Genomic DNA, 22,868 nt, shown 5'->3' on the forward strand with positions numbered 1-22,868 from the left:
GAATAAAAGGTTAAAAAAATACATAAGAGCTGTTGGACAGTATCAAATGGTCCAATATACATGCATGTATTAGTTGTCTACTGCTGTGTAACAATTAATCCCCAAAATTTAGCAGCTTGAAAAAACATTTATTATCTCACACAGCTTCTAAGAGTCAGGGATCTGAGAGTAGCTTGACTGAATGGTTCTGGCTCACGGTATCTCACAAAGGTGAAGCGTGCTATTGCCTGGGGTTGCAGTCATCTCAAGATTTAATTGCTGCTCATTCATGTGGCTATAGGCAGGGAGTAGCCCTTCACTGGTTTTTGTCTGGAGGCTTCAGTTTCTCAGCATGTGGGCCTCTCCACAGGGCTCCTCACAGCATGGAACTTGCTTCCCCACAACAAGTGATCCAAGAGAGATGGAAGAAACAAGAGTGCCCAAGAAGGAATTCCCAGTCTTTTATAACCTAATCTAAGAAGTGACATACCATCGCTTCTGATGCATGCTATCTGTCACACAACCAATCCTGGTACAATGTAGGAAAGGACTACACAAGGGCATTAATACTAAGAGGCACAGGGAATTCCCTGGAAGTCCAGTGGTTAGGACTCTGCACTTCCACTGTAGGGGGCCTGGGTTCCATCCCTGATCAGGGAACTAAGTAAGATCTCACAATGCAGCGCAGTCAAAAAAAAAAAAAAAAAAGAAAAAACAAAAACAAACAAACAAAAAATACTAAGAGGCAGGGATCACTGGAGTCATCATGGATGCTGACTACTACAATGTAATTCTGTAATACCAGAAGGAGAAAAGAAGGAATGGGGCAGAAGAAATATCTGAAGAAATATTTGGCTGAGAATTTTCCAAAACTAAAAATGAACACCAAACCACAGATCCAAGAAGCTCAGAGAATATCAAGCAGGATAATTTCCTCTCCTCTACCACAAACATACACACAAACAACTGGCCATAACTGCTAAAGACTGCTAAAACAAACTGCTAAAAAAACAAAAGACAAAGTCTTGAAAGCAATGAGAGGGGAAAAAAAGACACATTATACACAGAGGAAAAAGACAACATTTACAGCAGACTTCTCATCAGAAACCAAACAAGCTAGAAGAAAATGGAGTGACACCTTTAAAATACAAAAAAAAAAAAAAAAAAATCAACCCAGAATTGTACATCTAGTAAAAATATCTTTCAAAAATAAATAAATAAATACACTATCAGACAAATAAAACCAGAAAATTCTCTGCCAACAGACTTAACATGTCAAAGAAAGTTGTTTGGGCAAAATGAATATGACCAGAAATCTGACACCAGACAGAAACTTGGATCCAAAAAAAGAAATGAAGAGTGCTAAAAATGGAATGCAAGATTAAAATATTCACTTTATTTTTAATTGCTTTAGATGGTAAATGGCTGAAGCAAAAATATTAGCAAAGTATTGTGTTTACTGTTTCTGTAAAGGTTATATATATGACAATGATAGCAAAAACAGACAGGGAGAAATATGAAGCATATTAAAATCCTTACAATATACATGAAGCAATATAATATTATTTAAAGGTAGACTTTGATCAAGTAAAGCTGTATATTATAAACACTGAAGTAACCATTAAAAAGTTTTTTCAAAAAGGTATAAAGTCAATAATGGAGATAAAATGGCACCACAATTAATCCAAGCAAAAAAAAAAGGAAAAGGAAGAAAAGAATAGCTGAACAAATAGAAAATGATTAGCAAAATGGTAGATTCTGATCCAACCAATTAACTGTGAATAGTAGAAACTCATCAATTAAAAAGACAGAAATTGTCAGAATGGAAAAAAAGAAAAGTACCAACTACATGCTATCCACAAAATAATATAAAGATACAGATAGGTTAAAAGTAAATGGATGAAAAAGATATACAATATAAATATTAAGCAAACAAAACTGTAGTAATATTAATACTAAACAAAGGAAACTTCAGAACCAGGAATATTATCAGTAACAAAGTGAGACATTGTATAATGAGAAAGGTGTCAATTCACCAAGAAGACAATCCTAAATGTGTATGCCTCTGACTACAGAGCTTCATAATACATGAAATAAAACAAAGAGAACAGAAAGGAGAAGTAAACAAATCCACAATTACAGTTGGAAATTTCAATACTCCTCTCTCAGTAATCATAGAACAAGTAGACAGATAATTAGTAATGTTATAGAAGACATGAACAACACTATCAATAAAATTGACCTATTTAAAATTTATGGAATACTCTACCCACAAGAGCTGAATACATTCTTCTTAAGTGCACATAAAATATTCACCAAGTTAGACCTTATTCTTGGTCATAAAACAAAGTTTAACAAATTTAAAAGAACAGAAATCATATAGATTATGTTCTCAAGTCATAACAGAATTAAAGAGCAAATCAATAACAAAAGATAACTGGAAATTTTGAAAATATTTGGAATTAATTGTAACAAATATCTAAATAACTTATGGGTCAAAAGGAAATTATAAGGAAAATTATAATTTTTTTTTTTTCTTTTTTTTGGCCACGCCGTATGGCTCCAGGATCTTAGTTCCCCGACCAGAGATCGAATCCAAACCAGGGCCCCGGCAGTGAAAGCATTGAGTCCTAACCACTGGACTGCCAGGGAATTCCTGAAAATTATAAAATATATTAAATTGAATGAAAATAAAAACACAACATATCAAAATTTGTGGAATGCAGCTAAAGCAGTGCTTAAAGGGAAATTTACAGCAGTCTCAAAAAATGATCTAAGCGTCCACCTTAAGAAACTAGGAAAAGAGCACAAAAGGGGCTTGAGAGTATTTTTGGGGGTAATGGAAATATTCTATGTATCAAGAGAGATGTGGGCTACACCAGGGTATCCACTGTCAACACTGTATAGTTAAGATTTGGGCATTTTAATATTATACATTTTCCCTTAAAATAAAAAGAACTGTATAAAAATAATCATATAGGGGGACAGAAATATAGATAATAGACGAATGGTAGAATCTTGATAATTGTTGTAACTGAGTATTTAGGAGTTTATTAACTCTTCTTCATTTTGAAAGTTGTTGAAATTCTTCATAACGAAACTTTTTAAAAATTAAAAATACCATTATTACTTTTTGAAAAATAAATGGAAAGTAAGTATTGAAGTAGAGAGCATAATGGGTCTTAGAGCAGAAAAGGAACAGGAAAAATAACATCACCTGACATCGGATGGTGGCAGAGTAGACAAAGAAAAGAAGACCATACAAGACCTGCTATTTAACTGGATATAGATTACGAAGGAAAGGTAGGAATCAAAAATGACTCCTAGGTTTCTGGCTTTAGCAAATGGGTGGAAGATGGCACTTTTTATTCAGATGGAGAACAGTTTAGAAGGAAAGATCAGGAGTTCATTTTTGGAGATGGTAGGTCCCAGATGTCTATGAGACATCCAAACAGAGATATCAAATAAGTAGATGAATATACTAGTTGAGACTTTAGAAGAGAGATGTGGACTGGAGATATTAACTGGGGGTTCCTGGCCCATATTTAGGATTGTAAATATGAGTAAAGCACTTAGAATGAGGTATAGTATATAGTGTTTATAGAAGGGTTCCCCTAATCACTGTTGTTATTAATATTAATTATTATAATCATCATCCATTTAAGTAATATAAATGTATCCTCACATTAAGTATGTGTGACTTAATGCAGTACGATTATCACACTTTATAGGAAAAAATAAAAATAAAAAACAGGTTTGCCTGATGATGTCAGTTAAAAGTAAAGTCTGACTACAAATTTTCATTTCACTAAAAACTGTTACATCTGTAAATTCCAAAACAGTGACTGCAGAAATAATGGAGAACTGATAAAATCTCACCAATTTAATTTTCATTCTAAGTTGAACTAAAAAAATAACAAATATATAAAAATTATCTCTCAATTTTAGTTTATCACAAATTCAAAATGATTAACATATTACTAATTCTATTTCAGCCTTCAACAAACTCCAACATGATATATTATGTCCTAGATTAAAAAATAATTTGAAACTAGAGATAGAAATCTCTAATATTTCCTTTAATATAAAAAAATAACATTATCTTTGAACACAGCTAAAATGATAATTGACCAAGCCCCCTTACAAGAAAAATCTTATGGCTATTCATTTCTATAATCACTCCATTTCAGAGAACTTAGGCATGATCATGAAACTGTAAAAAGCCCATTTTTCAGTGAATACAATTCAGACTAAAACTGCAAATTAAAATTGCTCTTATCAGTTCCTTTAAAGCCTTTTCTCATACATGATGAATACAATTTTGCTTAACATTATGATACTTTTACCTTAGAACTAAGTTATGAATACATTAGTTGGGAATGGAGGAATGGAGTCAGGAAGGGAGGAGGAGGAAAAAACTCTTACTGAGATAATTTTATGTGCTAGGCACTCTTCTAAGTCATATATATATTTTTTCTGACTAAATACTCACAATAACCTTATAAAGGCAGGTATTATTATCCTCCCTATATTTTACACATGAGGAAACATTAAGCAACTTTCCAAGGTCACAAAGCTGATTAAGTGGTAGATCCAAAGTTCCAACTCTATCACAGGCATCAAGGATATAACTGCAACAAAACTTAGCCCTTCTCCACAAATTAATTAATTAGTTAATTAACTCTCCTGCCTCATGACCAAAAATGTCAGATTTTTATTTCTATTTTTGGGGGATGTTAAATTGACTTTCCCTGCTTTTTCAAAAGTTTTCTAAATATCAAATAACTTAAGTTGAAATGAAACCATGAGATTCAAATCTCATTCTTCTACAACTTGCACATTATAAGAATGTGAGATATAACTGAATATACTTACTGGCAGATTTAGAAAAGTATTTATGTTTTTCATCTTGGTATGGGGGACACAGTATGATTTTTAAAAATTCTTTAATATAAGTCACTATTTTTAAAAAAAGAGTAAAATGATAATGAAACTCACGTGCACAAAATAACAAGAGAACAAGGGAATAATTCTTGGTACTGAAGACAGCATTTTAATACACGGTCATCATTGTTCTCATCGCTCAATCCATCTGCAAATTTAGTAAAAGCAACAATCAATAAGCACACTTAAAATCTGGGAACTGTATGAATAATCTAGGCCATATTTACAAATCAAATCATCTAAAAGAAAGAAAACTTTTTAAATACGAAGAGGAAGATAAGACACAACAAAAACAATGCCTTGAAAATTCTGGATCTAGAATTCAGGCAGCATACAGCTGTGGGTTTAATAAACTGATTAGTTTGCTACTATCAGTAAAATGGAATAGGATATGCCTATTAATAAACCCAACGGAAAAAATCTGATCAGTAGGTTAAATGCCATATTAGAAACCAAAAGCTACGAATCTAGTCTCAGTTCAGTCACTTAGTGGCTTAACATAAGTAAATTATATGATTACATCATGCTTAAAATTAACAACTTAAAAGAGGTCTGTAAAATTATAAGCAACTGTTCTGCCAACAACAGAACCACTTTCATGTGTCTGCTTTTTCTTAAACTCTAAGCAATAACGTTTAGAGAGAGATGTACAGGAGAAGGCAACACAGGCGCTAGGCAGAGAATACAAAAAGTAATTTCTAACAAATGCTAATATGTGGCTGACAGAGTGTCCGCTAGCATTCTCCAAGCCTTAAAGCATGTAGTAAGTTTGTTTTTTTGTGAAAATAATGTAATGTGTAGGAATAGGACCAAAGACAGCATTTCTTGTAAGTCCTTACACTACTTGCCTCAGAACTCCCTGGGGTACTTACCCAGACCCATTTCTGGAAAAGAATCTTTGGAGCCTGGACCCAAAGATTGATTTAAGCCTTTGGCAACTCTCTTACACACTGAAATTCAAGATGTACTGGACAATGAGACTCAACTTTGTTCCCAGATTATAACCTTTTTTCCCCTCAACTTTTAGCCTACAGTTACTTAGTCCTCTAAACTTTCAAATTAGAAAATTCATTCATGCATTCAATAAATATTTATATAGGGTCTAATTTGCACCAGGTGCCTATGCTAGGTAATTGGACATTCAAAAGACAAGCTCTTTGGGGTCTCACAATCTCGTGGTGAAATCTAGACAGAACTCAACTGATCTCACAGCATGAGCCTTAGGGAGACATGAATCAGTTCTTTAATCAGACAACCAGCCAGCCAGCCAGACATGTATTATAGCAGTCAATTTTCCTTCTTTTAGCTCACAGAGTAAATACCACAATAATGCAAAATGGGCAGCTCAAAATCACTGGTTAACTTTAGTAACTCAATTTGACCAAAAGGATGTTTAAAGGCTACAGTACATGCTCTAAAGGTATCAAAGCTCAAGATTACCTGTTCTGTCATTTTTTCTAGGACACATGGGCCTGGAAGATATACCTAAAACTACAAGAATATTCATGAAATATTTTATCAACAAATATTTTTGAGCACCTGCTCAGGTACTATTCAAAAGTGAACAAAACAGACTCTGAAAGCAGACTGACCTGGGTTTGAATCCCTGCTTTCCCACATACTGGACACGTAATAATGGACAAACTGCTTAACAGGATGATTAAATGAGAAAATCTATATGAAACACTTGGCCCAATATATGCTTATATCATGTGTTCCTTAAGTAGCATATATTTATCACTTAAGACTCAGCTTAAATGGCACTTCAACAGCAACAACCTCTACTCACATTCAACACCAAAATAAATTCTGTATAAATTATAGTTAATATGATTTTTAACATTTAATAGAATTAAAGCTTCTCAACAGCAGGCCTCGTATGTCTCATTCACTGCCGCAGCCTCAACACTTAGAAGTGTCTGGTACAAATATTTGGCAGATAAATGATTCAACAAAAATATAATAAAAGAAAATATAAAAATGATGGAATAAATGTCTCATGTGGGAGGTGTCAGATAACTTTATTTTTGCTTTTAATTATTTTTACCTAATTATAAAAATAAAATAATTATAGAAAATCTGGAAAATTCAGTAAATATTAAGAAAATTAAAATAACTCAATAATTCCATCAGCTCAATATTACCAATATCCACCATCTATAAGTATACATGCATAATCTAAGAAATTTGGGATTGTACTTCATATTCTTTTAAATCTTATTTTTGTTTTTTATTCTTTTTGCAAGTTAAAGTGAGTCTATTAGTGTCAGCCCTAATCCAATAGGACTTTGTATTCTTATTAAAAAGGGGAAAATTAGAGACAGACGTGCACAGAGGGAAGACGATGTGAAGAGACATAGGGAGAAGATGGCCATCTATAAGACAAGAAGAGCAGTTTGGAACAGATCTTTCTCTCAAAGCCCTCAGAAGGAAACAACCCTGCTGACACACTGATTTTAGACTCCTAGCCTTCAGAACTGAGACAAATTTCTAAGTGTTTTTTTGTATTAAATTTTTTATAGATTCCATATATAAGTGATGTCATATGATATTTGTTTTTCTCTAACTTAATCTAAGAAATTTGGGATTGCACTTAATATTCTTTTAAATCTTATTTTAATATCACACGTCATTAACATTTTTCAAAATACAATATTCTCTCATATGACTACATCATTATACGTAACTTCTCCAACTGTTAGACAGATTGTTTCCAATTTTTTTGCTGCATAAATCATGCTGTGATGAACATTATTTATATAAACCACTGTGAGCATCTCTGATTATTTCTTTAAAATAATTTCTAGAAAGAGAACCATCTCTTTTGGCTTCTTAATACACACTAATAAATTGCTCTCCTGAAAAGTTACTAATTTATATTCCCAATGCACTGAGCACTGTGTTCCTATCAAGTGCTGGGAAGGAGTAGCTTTCTAAACATAGAAGCAATAAAAAAAAAAACAACAAAGGAAAAAGTGAAAGATATAAACTAAAACTTTATACATAAGAAATTAACAATATTAAAAATAGCAAACAGGAAAATATTTGCCTTGAACAAAGGACTGACTAGTTGTACTTCTTCTTTTGTGAATTACCTATTAATAATCTATGTCCATTTAGGGGAAAGGGATTTTTAGTTTTTCTAATCAATCTGTATAACCTTCTCATGTAAAAGGACACAAAAGAATTATCGCCTATTCCAGACCATAAATCATTAAGTAATATATTAGCTCAACCAATCTTCACAACCATTTTTTTCAGGGGGAGGTCATTTCCCCCCATTTCATTTACTGTTTCCTCACCTTCAACTTTCCCTAGGTCAGCTTATAAACCCAGGTCAATCACATTTCAAATCCTATTCTCTTCTCACCATAATGCATACTACATCAAATAAACACAATTTTGAAAAGAGTAAGGACAACACTAAAATTATGGTCAACTAAGGCTATTTTAACATGGACTATCTGCATTCAATTTGTGGCATTTTTCTTTTTTTTAATGGAAAATGCTTGTCTAAAAAAATACATTGTTATAATACTGTGATTACATAAAAGAAAATAATACAGCAAGATAAGCAATTATTAGAGTTAGTGGCAAATGTGCTCGACAGATGTAAAGTGTAAAGACTGTTTTGTTCTTGCTTTTCTCCAAGCAAGTACTTTAATTTCACTCAATAATCCTGAATTAAGTTTTTACATAAGAATTTCAATTTACCATTAGAATATAAAATATAATTTTATTATGATAAAAGTGACTAAGGATATTTCTAAAGGATATCATAAAATCACTATCAATAGAATAAATGTATTGAGTACATTGGATTTTATATAAAGAATGTTCTAAATAATCAGTTTGACAGATAACAATGATACAGTGAAACACATAAAGGATTTATCTGACACAGACAATTACACAAATAATCTATCTACAACCTTATAACTAAAAGTGCAATTTAACAAAACAAAGATCAAATAATACCAATTTAAGCTTTAAAGTGAAATATGGATATCAAGGAAGACCCAGAAATTGAAGCAGCACAGAAGTTTGAGACCACTACTATGATTTATCCTCCTTAATAACCCAAAAAGCATAGACTGAAGAAGTCAAAGTATCAAAAAAGCACATAAAAATGGAAAAATCAAAAGAAACATAACAAGTATCTATAAATAATAAATGTGGCCAAAATATCTATTCTAAAATTAGCTCTTCTAAAATAAGTCTCAAAGTCAATCTATTGAAGGGGCAGATACTCCATTTAGGACAAGTTCTTAACATCTCTATGTCTCAATTTCCTCACCAATAAAATGGATCTAATAAGAATTTATCTTCCACAAGTACTATAAGGTTTGAATGAGATACTAGCTGTAAAGCACTCAGAAAAAGGTCTGGAGAGTAATGGCCATGTTGTCTATTATTATCATCATCTATATAATTATATAATAAAACACAATTTGTATCAACTAACAAAGAAAAACAATAAAAGGTTAAGAGTAAAAAAAAATTCCCACCTCTTCTTAAGGATCGGGGTTTTACTGAAATGATGGTTTAGATCAGAGGTTTTGTTAACTGCATGGCTGTTTTTTTAAAAAGTCCTATCTGTTAGCAATACATACCAAAGTACTACAGGAGTTCCAGGAGTTGGGGGAGAAGGGGAAAAGGAAATGAGAGAATAAACAAGAATGACAAAATGTTGAGAATCACTGAAAATGAGTGAGAGGTATATAGGGATTCATTATTATATTATATTATATTATACTGCATTTGAAAGTTTTCATAACGGAAAGTAAAAAAAAAAAAGACCATCTAAGGTGTTCAATTTAATATAATGTTTTTAATTTTAATATTTTTAATATTTTCTTAACTCTAATAAGTGATTTTTTTTAGTGGTTTCCTTTAAAAGCTCTTAAACAGCACATGATGTTCCTACTCAAAATGCATAAGCATTGTATTTGGAATATACTAAGAGCTAATAAATATTTGTAAAGAGAATAAATAAAGAAATTAATGGGAGAGGCCCTTTTTCTTCAAAGATTTAAGACTAAACAGCTGTGCCAAAAGCCTTCTCAGGGTTAATTTCATGATTAGATTCATCTAAAGATGAATTATTTCATATCCTATAGTAAATATGGATACAGTAGACAACATAAATCCATATTTAAAATAAGATAAATCTACATATACAAATATTTCTGAGTTGGAAAGAAACCAATTTTTTTTTTTTTTTTTTTTTTTTTTTTGGTACACGGGCCTCTCACTGTTGTGGCCTCTCCCATTGCGGAGCACAGGCTCCGGACGCGCAGGCTCAGCGGCCATGGCTCACGGGGTTAGCCGCTCCGCAGCATGTGGGATCTTCCCAGACCGGGGCACGAACCTGTGTCCCCTGCATCGGCAGGCAGACTCTCAACCACTGCGCCACCAGGGAAGCCCGGAAAGAAACCAATTTTTAAAGAATGAAATATATCCTCTAAATGTATGTATAAACTCTGTAGAGGCAACAGTGTTGCTTTACACACAGATCTTTTTCCAAATAGTTATATAAAACATGAAGAACAAGGGGTGGGATAGGGAGGGTGGGAGGGAGACACAAGTGGGAGGAGATATGGGGATATATGTATACGTATAGCTGATTCACTTTGTTAGAAAGCAGAAACTAGCACACCATTGTAAAGCAATTATACTCCAATAAAGATGTTAAAAAAAATTAAAAAATCAAATAAAAACATGGGGGCTTCCCTGGTGGCGCAGTGGTTGAGAGTCCACCTGCCGATGCAGGGGACGCGGGTTCGGGCCCTGGTCTGGGAGGATCCCACATGCCGTGGAGCAACTGGGCCTGTGAGCCAGAATTACTGAGCCTGCGTGTGCGATGAAGAGTGACCCCCGCTTGCCACAACTAGAGAAAGCCCTTGCACAGAAACGAAGACCCAACACAGCTATAAATAAATTAATTTTAAAAAATTGTATAAAAAATATAAAAACATGAAGAACATACTTAGGTTCTAAGATTTTTAAATGACTAAAAAAAAAAAACTAATATGGAAAAAAATCAGGAGAAAATCTATAGACCTCTATAATAAAAATACCTCCTTATTACAGGTTCTGACAAACCAGAGGAAAACAATGCCTGCCTCTGCATTATATTAACTGCATGCAGTGATGATTAGAAACATAGATCACTTAGTGGCCTCATCACTCAACATGGTATTTTAAAAAAAGAATCCAAAGTACTGCAATATAGACAACTATGCATACAGAACTATACAGTCTCTGTGAAATATGGACATAACCTAAGAAGGTCTAGGAGAAGCATAAAAATAAAAATCAAAGGCCTCCAAACCAAGCCTAACAGAATATGCCAAAGCATCACTATGCCCTGCCATTTCACACTGTAATACTGTTAATTTTTTTTAAAGTTCTGCACCATTTCCCTTCATTAATGAGTCAGCGTCCAAACAAATCTTAATCAAGAAGCACCCTGAGAGAACAATACTTACAAAGTTTTTGAGATGCAAGTTGTATTGACTGACCCCATAGCTTTCTATCTTGATTTTTGAGGCTGTCATGGATGAAATGAACGGCAGGTACAGCTTTGTGCTGGGCATGTTTCAGTAATTTTCCTGCCTTCATACGATCCAGCTCTTGCACAACAACCCAGGGAATTATTAACACAAGCCTGTCAAAGCCTAAAAAATAAAAAGATTTCTTAGATGTCAACAAATATGTATTGAGCTACTAAATCAAACTGCTATAGGAGAATTAAAAGTTTTAAAGAAATTCACAATCTGAATGAAGAGATAGTAGATAAAAATAGGAACTAAAATCAGATATAAGTGTCAAGAGAATGTTACAAAAATAAATACTACTGGAAATCACAAAAGAGTAAGTTTTAGAAGCTAGGTTAACGTGTAAAGGCTTTTTTTTTTTTAACTTAAGTTGATTATGCTTCATATATATATACACACACATACTTAATAACATACCCAAATGGAAATAAGTTTGTGGGGGGGGGAGGAAACCCACATCACTGTTCATATAAAGTATCAACTCAAATAAGAAAATCAGAATCGGTAAATATGTTCTATAAATACCTGAGATTTCTGTTGTCTTCAAAATTCTAACAAATTTGAGATGATTCATCAGTATATTTGTGTCAACAACAATTAAAAGCTTTTTGTCTGAAGCAGTATTTGCTAGAGAAAAAGAGCAAAGTGAGGATTTCATGACATTTGATAACAGACTTGTATAATAACTACAATTTTGATATCACAGAACTTTGATAGCATTATTAAGGCAGTACTTTAGACAATAAAAACAAAAATGCATTTACTCCAATTCTTAAGAGAAAGAACAGTAATCAGTGTTTAATTATCCACCGATAGAATATTGTATATTGCTTACGGGTGGATTTTAAATCATAAATTAACTTGCACCAGCAGTAACTATGTTGCCAGACCCTGTACTCTATCACTGGTAGTTACGTACTTAGGAATCATAAGCTAATTTTAACGTACTCTGAAATATAACTGAAAAAACAAGTATGTGTAAATGGAAGAAAAAAGATAATACTAGCACTGTTATTTCATAGGGTCATGTGAGGAACAGATAAGTTGATGCATAGGAAAACACTTAATAAATTGAAAAATGCAATGTGAACGTAACATAGCATTACTATTTTTACAAATACAATTCAAAACAGTATATTAACATATTTTGGGTAATATCTATCATTATCTTCTCCAAGGAGTGAGAATAATCACAATTTTACTATATAAATAAGAAATCCATGAATATAATACCTTTGAGCAATTTGCATTATTTCTGATCAGTGCTTTACAAAGCTGAAATTGTTAAAAGTTATGATTAAGAGCAAAAATAGAAGACAGCTCATAACTCTGATTACTGCCCCTTGGCAAAAGGAGAAAGAGAAAATATGTCTAACTGCCTAATAATGTGAGATATATAAAGCAAATGATGATTAGACAAACCTTAGACCTGATTCCTGTAGCTAAAAGAAATATACTTTATTATTTCAAATAAGCACATTTTAACATTTTTCCTCTAAATATTATAAAAATTGAATGTCGGCACATTAATTCTTAAGAAAACATAGGAGATCATAAAATTGTCATATGCATATAGGATATACCAGAAGAGGAATGTACATCATCTTCCACCAAGTCAATCTCCATACTTGTTAACTCTCCAGAAGGTGGAACCACAGGTAAATCCACACTTTTTCCCACACGTGCAGCGTGAAGCTCTTCTACAATCTGCATCTAAATTGCAAAAGACCCGCAGCAAAATATTTTGAATTAGTTTCTCTGCAGATTAGTAAGAGAAAAAAGCAATTAATGCTTAATTAATTCACTTAATATGAGATAGTTTGTGGAAAGAAAAATATTTACAAAAATATGAAAGCCACATGATAAAAGAATACAGATTTATAAACATACACAACGTTTCTAATATAGCTCTTCTCTTCTTTATTATTTCTGCAACCTTAGGCAAGCATATTATTTAACAACCATGGGTCTCAGTTTATCTACACAACAGGAATATTAAATATCTGTATCCTTTTAGTATTTTTCATAAGGATTAAATGAAATAATGTGAAGAACCTCACAGAGCCTAGTACAAAACAGACTTCCAAAACAAGTTAATTCTCATTCCCATTCTCACTTCAAAGTATTTTAGGAGCCAAATATGTTTTTATCTAGATGATGAGCGCTTTTCCTAAGATTGTTTATGAACCATCAAAAACTGAAATCCAGATCTTAATACCCTTCTCACTTCAGGGAAGTAGTTCCCTGATGTATTCTGATGCAAAGAAATTAAAGTATAATCTAACTTTAGAGCAGAGGTGAGAAATCTTTCTTCTCTCAAGGGGCATTGACCCAAAAGACATAAAAGTATAACTGACTGTCACAGATAAAAAGCAATCAGTATGGTTTTAAAGTCTCCTTTAAATAGAAAAACACAAAGTGTTCTATGAATCTAACTTTAATTTAGAAGCAGGGAAGATAAAATTGTATGCAATAATTCTATGAGGTTCAACCAGGAGATTCTAGTTGAGAAATGAAGCAACAGGTAAAAAATAAATGTATGTGCCCTCATTTTCATTGAAGAAATGTCCATCTTGCTGCTAATTAGAAAAATGAGGCAAAACATGCTAATATCATACTGCATTTTGGCAAGCCAAGGCATAAGCATGCAAAAACATAACATTAATTTAAAATTCACGTAACTTGTGGGCCACAGGCTCCATGCTCTTTATTCAAAACAGATTAGAGGGGCTTCCCTGGTGGCGCAGTAGTTGAGAATCTGCCTGCCAATGCAGGGGACACGGGTTCAAGCCCTGGTCTGGGAAGATCCCACATGCCGTGGAGCAAGTGGGCCCATGAGCCACAACTACTGAGCCTGCGCATCTGGAGCCTGTGCTCCGCAACAAGAGAGGCCACGACAGCAAGAGGCCCGCGCACCACAATGAAGAGTGGCCCCCGCTTGCTGCAACTAGAGAAAGCCCTCGCACAGAAACGAAGACCCAACACAGCCAAAAATAAATGAATAAATTTTTTAAAAAAAGATACTCTGTCAAAACAGATTACAGGTTATTAGAAAAAAAAGCCCAAAAGGTGATAAAGTAAATGTAAATACTTCTCCAAACAGTTTTTCATGGCTTCATAAAAACTTACGTATTGAATTAGGCAGTGATATCACTGTTATTTTCATACTATCAAGGTTTTTATACTCATTATATTTTATTGAAATAGGAACCCTTTGACTTAATTTCATTAAAAATATTCAAAGTAAATAAATATATCAGTAACCTCTTGATCTGTATCTTGAATACTTTCAAGTGACACTGAAGAACACGGTGCTTCAAAACTCTGAAATGAAAAGTAATTTTATTAGTTACGAAGCATATACCTAGAGTTAGGTTTTTCAACCTTGGCACTACTGACATTTGGGATCAGGTAATTCTTTGTTTGGGGGGCTATCCTATGCGTTGTAGGATGTTTAGAAGTATCTCTTCCCTCTACCCACTAGATATCTACTCACTCCCAACCTTGACAATCAAAAATGTCTCCATTCCTTTGCCCAAGCAATTTCAGTGGAGTAATAGAGATAAAATCTGATTGTAAATGGAGTTGAAGAGAAAAGGATTTATATTTCAGTTTAAAGACAAGTAAACTATGTTGTTTGGGGTTACATACTTAAACAGTCACAATAAAAAGAAAAACAATGAACTGAAAAAAAAAATGTCTCCATCAAGTCAGTTGCCAAATGCCCTCCTAAGAGGCAAAACTGCCCCCAGATGAAAAATTGCCCCTAGAATAGAAAAGCCTCATTCTATTAAGTTATGAAACATAGTAGAAATTCTTTAGGGTTTACTCATCTCTATATATACATTCCTAAAAATACTCGTATTCTAGGATAAAACATGTCACCCTAAGAAACACAACAACCATGGCAAAGGTAAAAAGAGCTGGCCTTCGGTGGTGGGAAGTTTTTATCCAGGAGTAAGTAAGCCATTTATAAAAGTGACATGACAAAACAAAGGGAACTTGAAGATTATTATATGGCTGAGGGAGGAAAAGCTGAAAAATGTTATCATTTATGGGTGTTTTATTTTTTGTCTCCTAGCAAAGATTGAAAATCTCAAAAAAGAAAAAGAAAATCTCAATTTTTCACTGGCACTTTTGATGAGTGGATGAGACTTACTCAACCCTACATACAGGTGACAAGGAACTCAGCAAAAGCCACTACTAAACAAAATCATCTTCTAAGAATTCTCCAAGCACCAAACTCACATGTATTTTACAAGACACTGTATAAAAATTACAGACCCTCTTTAAACAAGTGTATCATATGTTGCTTTATTGGGAATTCAGCTTCTACCCAAACTACCTAACATCAATCTTCACCTGATACAACAACACCACATACATCACACACGTAGGCCCATTATAGCTTTACTATTCCATGACCCTGGGTTTTATAATGCCTTTTCCACCTGACTTTAAATCTCACTAGAGCTTTAGGTTCTTTTCAGCTAAGGAGTGCCAACCAAGCTAGAGATTATTATAGAACTTCCTGAAACTCGTGACATTTGAAGTCTTTTCATTCTTTTACTACTACCCTTCACTCTCGTTGATCACAGGTCACTTTCAGTGATTTCAATAAACTTTCTGTTACCTCCAAATCCAGAAAAGTTCGTGTCAGTTGTCCTGGAAAACCTCCTCCTTATTATAAAAGAAAGTCTTAGTGGGTGTTAAATGTTTGCCTTCCCCTACCATGCTTTATTAAATACATGGACCTGGATAAAGCCTTCCCTAGAGATGACAAAAGGGAATAACAATAATGATGGTATAAATGGTTTTATCTGCTAGAGTGATTCCAAACTAAAAACCTGATTATACTGCTTCCCTGACTACATTTCAATGGCTCTGTACCATCTACAAGATAAAAAACCACCTTTCCCATGAGAGATAAAGAAATCCATTTTCTGGACCCTCGCTTCCTCCCCAACTCCCTCTTCTATAGATTCTCTACACAACTCAAGTCAAAATGAACAACTTAAGTGCCCACGTAGGCTCTTGCCATGCAATTTCATAACTCTGGGCCATTACACAACTGGTCCTCTCCCCTGACAGGACAACACTTCTATTCTTTGCTCTACACATTTTTCAATACCAAGCTTAAGAACCTCCACCTTAATAAGCCCTTCCTTAACTCACTCCCAAATTTATACTAATACCAGCCAAATTCCTAGGGCTCTAATATTTACTTCACTGTATTTGCAATTGTATTTGTTTACTAATCTACCTCCCTGGGAACTTCTTGAGGGTAAAAAGCATCTTATTCATCTCTAAATGCCTAGAACCTAACACATAATAGGTATCTTTAATTAATGTTTGATAAACTGATGAATCTCTACCCCACAGACTCATAAGAATTAAGTGGGATACCACTTATAAAAGTGGCCTATAAACCACAAATCTCTAGAACATTAGTTAGCAATGGTGAGGGGATGATGCAAACTGAGAAGGGTCTGTATCAAAGGACTATAAAACCTAAGAAACAAAATAAGTCACTTTCTCCTAGGAAAGCATAACAGGATTACTAAATCCAGAAAATACAGTTATTTCTTTGTAAAGTACACTCATTATTTTAGGAAGATAATTATCTACTGAGGAATATATGAGGAAAACAAAACAACAAATATAATATTAAGATGATTAGCTACTGTCAATAATATGCTAAAGATAATATATTCAAGATAAGAACAATATTTACTTGCTGCTCCTGTGTCTACATGACTTTGAGTCAGATAAGACTGCTATCAAGGGAATATAAAGAGTTTTAATTCCAATAACTGAAAAGTAATCATGCAAAAATTGCTTCCCTACAACTTAATATTCATGCTATGTACCTCTTTTGGTTTGTGTAGCAATTCTACACAGAGAGCAAAAAAACCTGTAAGATGCAGTGCAGGGATTTCTCATACTGTTCCTCAGATGTACAGCACGAGGGGAACACCAAACAATGATACAAAGATGTTTGGTAAACATACTGGAAAATTCAGATTCCTTGCTTGCATGCTACTCTACAGAACTGGTTATAGAGCACAAGAAGAAAACTGTAGCTTTCCTTTAAGAAAGCAATAAAAAGAACAAACTCAATTCTTTCCTTCTTTGGACTCCTTCAAGTTCAGTGAACAAAGAGTACTCTCTCTCAAGCTCTTCTGGCCTCCCTAGTTACAATCCATTTTTCAAAGGAAGTATCTTATACTACACTCTGTAGTCTTGATTCCTAAAAGTAGGTAGGCTCCACCACCACCTGTTTTTAAGCAGTCTCTAAATTTCAGAGCTTCTGAAGTTCCAAAGTTCTAAAAGTTGTCTTAAAGGTATCAATAAATAATTTTATTTGCCATAGAAACAAGGCTGTAGCAATTAGGTTCTCAAATTAGTCCACAAATGCTGACTTATTACACAATTTAGAAGCAAAACAAGATATGCCCAGCTTTCTAGCCTGGATCTCTGTACACATAGTTCCCTTTGCCTGGAACATCCCTGCTTCTCCCATCTCACTCCATCTTGTCTGCACGTGAATAACTCCTATTCAATCCTCAGTTCTCAGTTTACTTGTTATCCCCTCCAGTAAACCTTCCTGAATTAATTCCTCCACGGTGCACCAAGGCCATGTTAATCCCCTGCTGTGTATTCCCATATTAAGTGATAAGTACTGATCAGACCTGAGGTGGCTGTTTCTGTGTCTCCTCATATTAAGTAAGTCTCTGAAAACAAAGACAGTGATTGTGGTGCCTGGCATACAGGGCATTCAAAAAAAAATTTGTTAAACGAATAGCTATTTGAAATAATAACCCCTGGATGTTCTATAGTTCCTGGAGTTAGAGAAGAGCCTAAGACTGTCACAGTGCTTTTCTGATAGAATGATCTATAATGGCTTCTTTCTATATTTTTACACATTCCCTCTTATTTTGGATCCTTGATACTTGCCAGGATAGCCTCCTAAGGAAGTTGGAATTATCGTGGTAAAATAAAAGAATCAACATTATCTTCCTGACTAAATAGAATCAGCTCTCTATGATCATTATCTATAATAGAAACAACACAAACCTAAGTACATTAAAACTCTTTGCTAAAGTCTATATTCATTTTGCACTACCTTACCTTGGTTAGGTTTTCACTAGAACTTGAATCATTACTTCTTTGATGCTCATGATATTTTCCTTCCCACTCACGAACAGTCTGCTTATACGTGGAATCTGAAAATAAATGTTCACTTTTGTGCCTTGTCAAATTTAACGAAAACTGGGAGCCTTCCAGGCATTCTTTTTTCTCCTGCTTGGTCTTTAACGTGTTAGAATCTAAACTGAAGACATCTTCTTCTACAAGCTTCTGAAGGGTTTCACGGGATTCTCCTAGGATTTTGAAATTGATCATTCTTCTAGATTCGAGGGGTTCCTTAATTATCTTGTTGGACTTATAATCCTGAGAAAATTGGATTCTCTTGCATTTCTCCAAAACATATTTTTCAGAACTGTCTCTAAATTTATTGTACCTTTCTTTCTTGAGTTCCTTCATCTTCTCCCTCTGAGCAAGTAGATGAGGCCATTTTTTTTCACTTGCCTGGCCTTCAGCTTTAGGTCTCACATCTTTGGCAATCTTAGGACTGCTAAAGTTTTTAATTCCACGGTCCAGCTCACTCTTAACATTTGTCAATTTAATATCTTTAACTTTAAAATCTACACATTTACTTATACCTTTTTTAGTTCCATTTGAAGAAGGACTCTGAGAAATAATTTGATTATCATTTGAGTATGATGTTTCTTGGAGTTTAACAAGTCCTTGGGATGAAGAACTAATTTTTGGTCTCTTTCTTGGAGTGTCAGTTTCTACATTCAGTCTGTAAAGCAGCACAGAAAACTAGGTTACATTACAATTGTACCTGATAATATGTAATATTGCACTGTATCATTTTAGTGAGGAAGTGAAAGAACTGGCCTGATAGGAACTTCATAAAAAGTAAGAAATGGCTACATTAAGAATGAAGTGGAAAGGATTACTCAACAAACGGTTATTGGAAGAACTGGTTTGCTATTTGGAAAAAAACCCACAAACGTACAGCTTTATATAATACCAGATGGTATAATTTCAAACAGATTAAACAATTAAGTGCAAAATAATTATTATTTCCATAACTGCTCTACTTCATATTAAATACTTAAAAACCATAGGGGAAAAAGGGAATATTTATCTGATTTCTTAATAGAGAACTTCCTAAACTTAATAGCAGTGGGAAAAATCACAAAGGAAAACAGTAAACATAAATGACTATTTACTTTAAAACTTTAGCATATTAAAAAATAATAAAATTAAAAGAACTTGGAAATGGTATTTACTACATATGTGACAGCTTATTAGCCTTAGTAAATAAAAAGCTCATCAAAACGTACTAAGGGCTTCCCTGGTGGCGCAGTGGTTGAGAGTCCGCCTGCCGATGCAGGGGACACGGGTTCGTGCCCTGGTCTGGGAAGATCCCACATGCCGCGGAGCGGCTAGGACCGTGAGCCATGGCCACTGAGCCTGCGCGTCTGGAACCTGTGCTCCGCAACGGGAGAGGCCACAACAGTGAGAGGCCCACGTACCGCAAAAAAAAAAAAAAAAAGTACTAAGACTCTAAACAAACATATGGACACCAAGGGGGGAAAGTGGCGGGGCAGGGGTAGTGGTGGGATGAATTGGGAGACTGGGATTGACATATATACATTAATATGTATAAAATGGATAACTAATAAGAACCTGCTGTATAAAAAAATAAAATTCAAAAAATAAAGTACTAAGACTCTAGAATAAGGCATAAACAGAAAATTAATGAAAGAGAAAAAGGGAATAGCTAATAAACACTTTGGGGAAAAAAGTCTGACTTCCCTAGAAGTCACAGACATGCTAATTACAACATACCATTTTCTTCTATCAAATTAGCAAAGATTTTTAAATAACATTAAACACCAGCAAGAAATTGTAAAATGGACCCTCTCATATGTTGCAAGTGGAAATGCAAAATGATTTAACAGTTACACAAAGGAATCTCACAATATAATTAAGAATTCTAAAAATGTTCTTATCCTTTGACTTCTTAGTAATTCGCACTTTAGAAATTCTATACCAAGGAGGAAAAAAAGCAGAAATGGACTAAAAAATAATAACAGCAAGATATTCAATTCAGGGCTGTTTATAAGAGGAAAAAATCAGGTACGAGATAAATGCTAAAATTTTTGAAATGACTAAAAAACATGTCATTCTAGCGAATATGATAGAGTGTCACAGTCATTTCAAATGATGTTTATGAAAAGTTTTCAATGACATAACAAAACATATTGATATAATATTAAGCAGAGAACAAGTAGGGTACAAATCTCTATACATAATGCGGTCTCAACAGTTTTCTAGCATAGTAAAAAAGCTAGAAAGAAATGTGCTAAAAAGTTTTAGAAGCAGCAATAGCTAGAAGTGATAACATTTTCCTGCTTAATAAAACTAGACATTACTTTGTAGTCAGAAAGAAAGGGGAAAAAAATTCGACGAACCACAATCCATTAATTTATATCAGTAAATCCTTAAGTGCCTTTTAAGTAACCTGTCACTCTGCCGGGCACTGGGAGGCAGCGGAGGACATAACAAATACAGTCCGTACCCGCAATTAATTTACCGTCCAGCAGGGGAGAAAGAGATGGTAAATAAGTGACTTTTCAAATAATTAATTATGCAAGAGCAAACTATAAACATCTCAGAGTTTCTATAGGAGTTTCACCTGAGTCTTCATCTGGTTTTACTTTCTTTACTATCTCTTTCTACAAAAAGACTGCCTATCATTATTTATCTGTTAATAAGTAGCAATAAAACAAAACTTTAATAGGACCCTAGCTTGACACTTAATAGTATATCATATAAGACATCAATGGCATTAAAGAAAAATCAGAAAAACAACAAACAAAAGAAAAATTTTAACAGGACCCTGTAGTTTTCTGAGCAGTTTAAAATTCCTATTTTATTTTTTTCTTCACAATGGCCCTGTACTGCATATTTCACAGCAATCTATGCACCATGGTCCATATGGTCATAATTAATAAAAACTCAGCATTATAATACCTTTTAAAAGACCAACAAAATTAAATCTTAGAAGTTACCTCTCATCAACTAGTTTTGCAAAATGCTATATTGTGATAATGTAGTTGTGTATTTGCAACCCAAAATACTAAAGTTCTGAGATCTTTTTAGACATGTTAGACATATAGTAAATACTTATTTTTTATGAATGACTTAAGCATAAACTCAGTATCAGCTGAAGCTAAATATCACCATCCTAGATTGAACTCTTGTGATACAAAAATAAATGTGAAATCTTGTCAAAAATTTAATTGTTATAATTAGATTATTTTAAAATTTAGTAACCAATGTTTTATTTTAATTTTTTTGGCTATGCCACGCAGCATGTGGGGTCTTAGTTCCCCGACCAGGGATTGAACCCATGTCCCCTGCAGTGGAAGCACGGAGTTTTAGCCACTGGACCACCAGGGAAGTCCCAAAATTTAGTAACCAATGTTTTGAAACACGATATACAGCAAGAAAAATAATTGCTCAACATTACCAGTGGCTAGATTACTCCATTAGCCATCATAATGCACATTTAGGATATTAAATCACATACTTACTTTCAACTTAGGTCAAATGAAGAATAAAGTACTTTTTGGTTAATTCTGCCAATAATGGGTACTGCTGATGGCAACAGTACCATCTCTCTAATACTAACTGAGATAAAACTTATCTCCTTTTCAACTCCTAGACTTAAAGATTTGGCCAATAGTTATGATGCAATTTTTATTGAAGAAATCCCACAAACTGTGTGCAACCTGACGAAATGCTTTCTGAATATTTTCAAGAGACTGCTGCCTTTGCTTATATTTTTATTGCTAATAAATTCAACCAAGGATCTGGAATTGTGGTAACAATACAATGTAACTGGCTTTCAGCATGACAAAATTCTCTCTGATTTTCCACCTACATCTCAGCTTTAAACGTTTGCACATCAATTTCGGGACCTTTCCTGTAGTTGAATAGGGAGATCTTTTCGGAAGATGCCATGTATCATAAAGAAATATTTATAACCTTAAGGCAAATAAGTTTGTTTACTACTCCAGGAAGTAAACAACAATCTCAAATGAATCATTTTCTCTGCAAGCAACCAATGGTCATGAGAAATCCCACATTACTGATATTGATATCTACTAAGCACGGTATTACAGCTTTCTTTTGTCCAATCAACGTTTCAAATATATATCACATTGTTTAAATGCACAACAAGGTCATTCTGAAGTATATTGTATGCCGTACACTTTTGTCTTTGACAAAAGAAAATTTCAC

General features: G+C 33.8%; 1 protein-coding gene across 7 annotated transcripts in view; it reads right to left on the reverse strand.

The window, feature by feature from the left end:
- SWT1 (SWT1 RNA endoribonuclease homolog) overlaps positions 1-22,868 on the reverse strand; it is a 91,628-nt gene that overhangs the window by 61,204 nt on the left and 7,556 nt on the right. For 6 of the 7 annotated variants that reach the window (XR_003794631.1, XR_003794632.1, XM_029230608.1 and 3 more), the window contains 6 exons: positions 18,615-19,350; positions 14,748-14,807; positions 13,067-13,196; positions 12,009-12,110; positions 11,415-11,603; positions 4,978-5,071 (listed from right to left, as the gene is read on the reverse strand). Coding sequence is in view for 5 of the 7 variants with exons in the window: in XM_029230608.1 (XP_029086441.1) it covers positions 4,978-5,071; positions 11,415-11,603; positions 12,009-12,110; positions 13,067-13,196; positions 14,748-14,807; positions 18,615-19,350 (1,311 nt within the window). In the remaining 2 variants the exon portion in view is untranslated. The remainder of the gene's footprint in view (positions 1-4,977; positions 5,072-11,414; positions 11,604-12,008; positions 12,111-13,066; positions 13,197-14,747; positions 14,808-18,614; positions 19,351-22,868) is intronic. The other variant, XM_029230610.1, reaches the window with a different exon arrangement.

The sequence above is a fragment of the Monodon monoceros genome, unplaced genomic scaffold (genome assembly GCF_005190385.1).
Source record: "Monodon monoceros isolate NGI ecotype Baffin Bay Population unplaced genomic scaffold, NGI_Narwhal_1 Super_Scaffold_18, whole genome shotgun sequence".
Lineage (NCBI taxonomy): Eukaryota > Metazoa > Chordata > Mammalia > Artiodactyla > Monodontidae > Monodon > Monodon monoceros.